Consider the following 7,350-nt stretch of genomic DNA (forward strand, 5'->3'; position numbering starts at 1 on the left):
GGTTGCTGATGTATTTAGACACCACAATTTTCAAGCACTCTGCATCACCAAACATTCCCTGGGACAAATGTTTTTATAAGGCCTTTTTTATGATTACAGTGAGAAGCAACCGTAAAAGAAGGGAATTTTTTTGTAGGTCATACGACCCCGCCCCAGAGGCAGTTTGCCAGAGTTCTTCTGATGGTTTTGTGTTTCAGGAGTTCCTGGGGGATTGTTGGGTTGCAGGATGCTCGTGGTTGACCCTCTGAGGGTCAGCCCTGGGGGCGGTGGCAGGGAGCAGAGCTGGAGGATCCTGCCTGTCCTTGCTGAACCAGGGGCTGTCCAGGCAGCTCTTGGCTGTCAGGTGTCTCCATCCATCCCCTGTGACTTCACTGGGAACTGCAGAATGGGCTGGGGTGCAAGGATGTGTCAGCCTTGGGGGTTTCTGGCCCCACAGTATCATTTCCCTGGTCACCTCGTCTTGTTTGAGAGGAGATTGACACTTCCTCAATTCCCTCAGGAGCTGGAACGTGGGGTTTACACCAGGCAGCCTTTGCTGCTCTGTGGTGCATCTTCCCTCTCTTTTAACGTCAGGTTGGTCCCTGCTTCATCTCCCACAACACAAGGGCAGTGCAAATCACACCCTCCTTTATCCCACAGCCTCCATGTTTGCTCAGCTGCAGGGGTATAATTATGCCATTAGTGCTGGTCAGACTTTCTGGTGTAAACGTGCTCTGAGAGCTGGGGAGTGGAGAGGAAGGGAGCAGCCGGAGCCAGGGAGAGAGGAAAGGCAGCTGCTGCTAAATTTAAGACTGTTCCTATGACACCTGGAGGCTGCTGTGGTGGTGTCAGTCCTCTTGGAAGTGAGCAGGTAAACACTGAGCCGTGGCTTGTTCTTGGAGTGCTTTATCTTCCTGTTGGGACCTTCCAAAGTGCTCGGGGCAGGGAGGCTGTGCTGTTTCCTAGCTGGAGGCAGGATGTGCAGGAAAACCTGGAGATCTCGAGCCTGACAGGTATGAGGAGGCTCTTCCAGGGATTTGGGCTGTCGGGAGAAGCAGTCAGGGATCTGGTTGTGTTCTCAGAGTCATCTTAAATTGTCTGACCTGTCTTTCTCTCTGAGTCTCTTTGTTGAGGTGCACAGTCCTTCTTTAGCTCCTGCTCTCTAGCTCAGGTTGCACTGATGCTGCACGAGCCAGGAGAGGTGTAAGAACTGCTCTCCCAAATCTGGAGGTGCAGCAGAGCCAGAGCCAAGGCTCTCGGGAGTTCTGCAGAGCCCTGACAGTAATTCTTCACTGGGACTTCGGTGCTGGCATGGGAGGCAGGGAAATGAATGTGGGGCTAGAAAACCTCTGCAAAAAGTGGCTGCACGGAGAAGGTGGGGGGAGGCAGCAGCATTTTCTGGCTTGTGCTGCCTCTGCTGCATTCGTTGCCTCAGAGGCAAATTATCAGTTTCTTCCTTGAATATTAACAGCTGCCAGGTAATGAATTCCCCCTCTCTGTTTTATAATGGCACTAAAATTGGGATTTGCCTTGGTTTTCTCTGTAATTATCCAATGAGCCTGTGTGAGTGAGAGGGAGGCAGGGCAGAGCTGGGCAGAGTTGCCTCTGCTGCAGGTGAGTGTCGTGCCTGGGGGATTGAACTTGGGAATGACCCTTCCTGAGGGGCAGATCCAAGGGATTGAACCCAGGAATGACCCTTCCTGAGAAGGCAGGAAACTTCCATGTGCTCCCTAGAACAGGGCTGGTATTGGCAGGGCAGTGTCCGTAGGGGCTGCAGGGATCAGTGACCCTGAGCTCCCTGTCTTTGGGCTATTTCTGTTGCTTGCACACCCTCTTTCTGTGTTTTCCCTGCTCCCAGGCTGAGGTCAGGCTGTGGATCGAAGCTGTGCCGTGTGGAAGGGAGATGGAGGCAGGATTTGTACAAGCCCGTGCCTGTGCGTCAGCCACACGCAGGGAAAAGAACCCAAGGGCTGTGCCGTGTGTGGGAGGGTGTCCCAGCCTGGGATCTGCAGGGCTGACACCAAGGGCACCCAGGGTCTGGATGTTTCTCAGATCCCTCAGGATGAGGGTCAGGGGAATGTAGGAAGGACTCCATATTCCATCCTTAACTGGCTACGGGTGGAGGCTGGCTCTGGAGGTAGAAAACTGTAAGAAAAAGCCTCTTACCAGAGGAATCTGCTCTAGGAAGGAGGTAAAAGCTGAGCTGCTTGTCCAAGGTCACCCAGCAGACTCGTGTTGGAGGCCTGAAGGTCTGTGACCTGGGCTGGAGGTGACAAACCAAGCTCTGCCAATCCATTCTTCTCCTCTTGGCTCACTGTAACTGAGTTTGCAGTTATTGGCACTTTGAAGCCGTAATTGAGGTCTGCTTTCCTCCTTGCACAACCTTTTCTCCCGGCAAACTGTCAGCCATCAAGTGGGATGAGACAGTAAAAGAGATGTTACACTCACCATTTCCTAGAAACTGTCACTTTAAAGAGAACAGCACTGGAAAAAAAAACGATCAATTGAAGCCAAACCCAGAGCAATAAACCTCCAAATGTTTGATTCTCTCAAAATCTGGAACTTTTCATTCCTTTCTCGGGTCTCTGCCGTGCCTGGGGCACTTTGTACCTTCACAGTTCCGGCCTGTGGCATTTATTAAACTTCACATGGCAGAAGAGCTTAGAAAATATCATAGCCCAGGTTCTCTTTGGATGTAAATCAGCCAAACTGGGCTTAAATCCCTGGAGCTGGGGTGGCACCAGATGACAAGGGGGCCTCTGGTGACTCTCAGAGCTGTGTTTGATTTTCCTGCACAACCATCCCTGAGCTCCCAGCTGTGGCTGGAGGGATCTGGCATGGATGGATCCCTGTGCTGGGAAAGGATCGTGGTCTGTGCTTGCTGGGGCTACACAGAGAGTCCTTTCTGTACCGATAACTTGTGTTTCTCTTTATGTAAATGGTATTTCAAACCAGGAAATGCATGCTAATGTGATGTTTTCTGGGTTTCACTGAAGGACAGAGCTGTATAACCAGACCAGTTTTGTCTGAGCTTTATCTTTGATCATGGCTGTTTGCAGCTGCTGGGCAGAGCTGGAGGCTCCCCCAGAGGACACAAACACAGCACAGCCCTGGGGCAAGTTTAGGTTTTGTCTGTTACTGCCCAGCTTTGGGGAGGCCAAATCACCCCCAGAGAGCAGCCACTGGGGCATCCTGCCCAGAGGCCACCCTGCAGCCTTTGCTGGCACCAGGCAGCTCCATCCGTGGAGTTTGTGGTCAGGGAGGAGGGTTCAAGGAGGCACTGACCTCTCGGGGGACAGGTTGTTCCTTAACCCACTGCTTTTGGATAGACACTGTCCCATCCAGTGCAGTCCTCTCCTCTGGATTTAGGATGACCTTGGGGTGAGCAGAGGCTTTGGGGTCTCTCTGAGCTGTCCTTGCATCTGTTCTTAGGGTGTGGGAAACTGAGGCCCCCTGGGAGCTGGCTGAGGATCCTCCATGGCTGCAGGAGAAGGATGGGAATCCATAAATCACAGGGAGGTTCAAGGGCTGTGCCTGGGACCTCTCCTGATAAAACCTCTGTGGCAGCAGGAAGGTTCCCCCTGTCCCCAGATGAGTGTGAAGGCAGCTGACGGGGGGTCAGGGTTAGAGGTGCAAGCAGCAATTCCCAGCTGGACAGAAGGTGTCCCTGGTTTTGGCACTGGCTGCAGGCTGGGCACAGCCTGTGTCAGGTTAACGTGGCCTCTGCTCACACCTCACCTTCAGCGTCCACATTTCCCATTAGCAGAGCTATTTTTAAGCCTCCCAAGGCAGTTAACACCAATTAATCTGAAAAAGCCCAAATAATGGTTTTTCAGAGCCCCCGGCTCCTTCCCATTCCCTGTGTGGCCCCAGAAACCCTGGCAGAGCTGAGCCCAGTGAAGTGCTCCGTGTGCAGGGGTGGCTGGAGAGGCTCCCCTGGGGAGATGTGCAATTAGAGCAGGGCCCCAAACCATCCCAGGGATCCAACTTTTCCATCCTGGATCGTGCTGTCTGTGCCACAGGGGAAGTTCCAGCTCCCTGCAGTGCTCATTGATGAGCAGTCGATGCAGCCCCAACAGAGCCAGCAGAGCGAGGCGCTGCGTGTGCCTGGGTGCAGGAGGTGCCACTCCCCTGGGACCTGCAGGAAAGTCCCAGCAGGATTCTTTGCCTGTACCTAAAGCCACTTGAATCCCAGTGATCTCTGGGCACTGTCATGTGGCGCAAACCCCAAACAGGGTGTAGTTTCATCCTGCCCTTTGCAGCAGCAGGTACCAGAGCAGGAGATGCTTTTGGCTGATAGGAGAAGCTGCTCCTGCCTTTGCATGTGATTTTTGTCTTGCCTGTTTCAACTCTACTGAGCAGGGCTGTGTCTGACCATCGGTGCAGTGGCAAACCCACAGGTACCAGCCCCAGGAAGCCTCCCTGCCCCAGCAGGGCCAGGATTTCGTGTTTTGTGGGGTGCCTTGCACAACAAGGCCTTGATCTCGAACGCGGCCTTCAGGCATTACTGGCGTGTGAGTAAATAATAATTAAGATCTGGGCGTTCGCTGAGCCAGGGGTGTTTATGTGCAGGCTGGATGTGTTATGGGTGCTGATGTGGATGGGTGTGCACAGCTCCACGACCAACTTCCCCCATCCCCACCACCCCTGGGGAAGGTGCTGCATCTGCTCAGCTCCTTTGTAAAACATCGCTGTGCTCAGAGCAAGTAGGTGTCTAAATAAAAGTCTGATTCAAGAAAGCAGCACAATTTTGGCAATCCAGAGACGAGCAGGCTTTTTTTGCAAAGCATTTTCAAAGCAAACTGTCAGGAGGTTCCAGTGTGAGGTGCAGGGGCTGGGGGGAGCAGGGCATCTCTGCAGCTGGAGAGTTGGATTGTCTCCATCACCCGAGAGGAGCTCACCTGCCCTGCTCTGTGGGGCTTGGAGTGGGGAGGTAGATAGAGGAAGTGTTCTATATATTAACCTTGTGCTAATTAATCAGGAATATGGGTTATACCCTTTCAAGCACCGTAGTTATTTCAGTTTAGCAAATTAGTGCTGCTCAGCTGAGACTCCACGGCTGAGCATGGTCCTGGTTCCACCCCTCTCCAAGTGCAGAGTAAATCACTGCAATGAGTTGTAGCCAAAATCCTGTGTTTTGCTGCTTGGGTGTGTGTTGGTGTGCACAGCCAGGTACCACAGCCCTGGGTGAGAGCTACACCCCACAAACTCACTGCTTGTTGTCATCCACCTCCAACTGGAGTTATTTCAAGCAGTAGTTCAGGTTCACTCCCAGTTTTGGTGTTTAAGGGAATCCCCAGGTTTTTGGTAGGTCAGATTGACCTCTAGAACCACTCATCCTCTGCACAGATTGCAGAGACTGACCTGGAATGAGAATGCTTCTACCTTGTGTCCTTGGTTAGTAAAAGAAGCTCCAGGTGCTAAATCCAGGCTGGTGTGTTTCTGTTAACCAGTGACAGGGAAACCCAGCCTGGCATGGTAAAAGCTGTCAAAATCCATGTGGAAAAGTTGCTACATTAACTGCAGAGGACCGTTGGAATACAAAGAAGAGAAACCAGAAGTAATTCCCACTGGTCTCAGCAGTAAGGGCTGGACTGACCTGTGATTTCAGGACAGCTTGTTGTGTAGCTGAGGAAAAAGTGTATTAATGTGGTTGTGGCACAAAGTGGCCCAATCTGGTCACGGTGGCAGTGGCTTCCAGACAGTCAGCTCAGCACTGCAAGCAGCAGAGGTGTCAGTAACACTTGAGCCAGACACCCCCAAGGCTCCCTCCAAATGCAATCAGCAATGAGGTTGTCACCTGCTGCTGAGCCACAGGCCTGGGTTTGAGCCGTGTGTGGCAGCAGGGCACGGTCCCAACAGGTCAGCACTGACTGTGTTACGGAAGGAGGGAGCGTAGGTGAGTTATTTTGATTTTGTTTGGAACAATAAAACCCGAGTTATTTGAAATCTTAACAACAGAACCAGCTTTTAGCACTGGCGTTTATAGGGATGAGTGGGCGAGTTGTTTAAAGGGAGAAAAATCTTTGAAAACAGTCCAAGTGAGGGTGATAATTTCATGCTCCAAGGGAAGTGTGTGCACGTCCTGGGCCTGGGCAGGGTGTGGATGGGCTGTGCCAGGGGCTGGGCACAGCACAGTGCAGGGCACACGTGTGCCCAGGACACGCTCAGCTCCCTGAGCTCCAACCTGACGTTGTAGGTGGTGTCTCTGCAGATCACAGATGTCTCACTCGTTCTCCTTTGCTGCATCCTAAACTCAGAGGGAAAATGTCATTTCCTTATGTTGTTCCAAGCACCGACCTCGTGTGTGTGGGCTCTGCCCCTCTGTTACACCCATTTTCTGCATTTCCCCCCATACCAGCTGCAGATTCCCCCTTGCAGAGCTCTCCCAAGGCAACCCAGCTCTTCAGATCGGGGTAGAGTCCCCATCCTGGTTCATTCCCCTGTTGCCCCTCTCTATCCATGGATCCCCTGATCTCAGCCCCAGTGGGAATGGGGCTGCAGCAGTGGTGTTGAGCTCACAGGAGCTGTGGCTGTGCCCTGCCCTCCCTCAACCCTTCTTTCCCTCTTTAGTTGGGGCCAGGTACCGAGCCAGGAGTCCTGGTCTCAGGTCCCACACAGTTTCCATCTTTCTCTGGAAATTACTATGTGACTCCTGGAAATGAATTTACTGGTGTGGAATAGCATGGGCAGTTCCCCAAAGCTGCATTTTCTGTTCAGGTTAAAGCAATTTCCTACTTTCGTAGTGAAAAATGAGAATGAAGGACAAGTGTGGACAGAGAGCCGAGAGTGCCAGCGGGGCTCTATCCCCATTTTGCCCCTTTGGAAAAGTGCTTTTCTTCCCAGTGCCCCATTTCACAAACGTGAGGTAAGAACAGCTCTTTGGCTGCTGCGTGGCATTTCCATCTTTCCCTGTTTAAAACCCTTTTGCAATTAGAAATTTCCCTCTGTCGAGCAGTGTTACATTTAAATCAAGAGATTGCTTATGGCTCAGCAGCCTCGGCTCTTGCAATAAGACAAAAAAACCACACATATCTAATAATATGAGGAGCAGGAGGACTATCAGGAGCTAAAAATGGTCCTTCAGTATTTTGGTGCTTTAAATCCAAACGCTCAGATTGTGTCTGTGTGTGCACAGAGCGTTTGCTGCCGTGGTGCCTGTGCCTGCGGAGCCGAGTGTGTTTGCAGATGTAGTTTGGGAGAATCGATCCCAATCTATTTTTAAGGTAAAGTGAGTGTGGCGGGTGGGAGGTGAGGAGGTGGAAGGAAAGCTAAATATTCACGTAGCTGCACTGTGTGTTTAAGAGCATCATCTAATAGCAGGAGGATCGTGGCAGCGAGGTGAGGGAGAGAGGAGCCTTCTCCGGAGCC

General features: G+C 52.1%; 1 protein-coding gene across 4 annotated transcripts in view; it reads left to right on the plus strand.

The window, feature by feature from the left end:
- GPSM1 (G-protein signaling modulator 1) overlaps positions 1-7,350 on the plus strand; it is a 48,152-nt gene that overhangs the window by 30,497 nt on the left and 10,305 nt on the right. The window contains exon 1 of one of the 4 annotated variants that reach the window (XM_017745521.1): positions 425-850. The exons of the other annotated variants lie outside the window; for them this stretch is intronic. Within the exon in view, the coding sequence (XP_017601010.1) occupies positions 800-850 (51 nt within the window). The 5' untranslated portion in view covers positions 425-799. Of the gene's footprint in view, positions 1-424; positions 851-7,350 lie in introns of those variants that run through there. 4 annotated transcript variants of the gene reach the window in all.

Source organism: Corvus brachyrhynchos, unplaced genomic scaffold (genome assembly GCF_000691975.1).
Source record: "Corvus brachyrhynchos isolate BGI_N302 unplaced genomic scaffold, ASM69197v1 scaffold59, whole genome shotgun sequence".
Taxonomy (NCBI): domain Eukaryota; kingdom Metazoa; phylum Chordata; class Aves; order Passeriformes; family Corvidae; genus Corvus; species Corvus brachyrhynchos.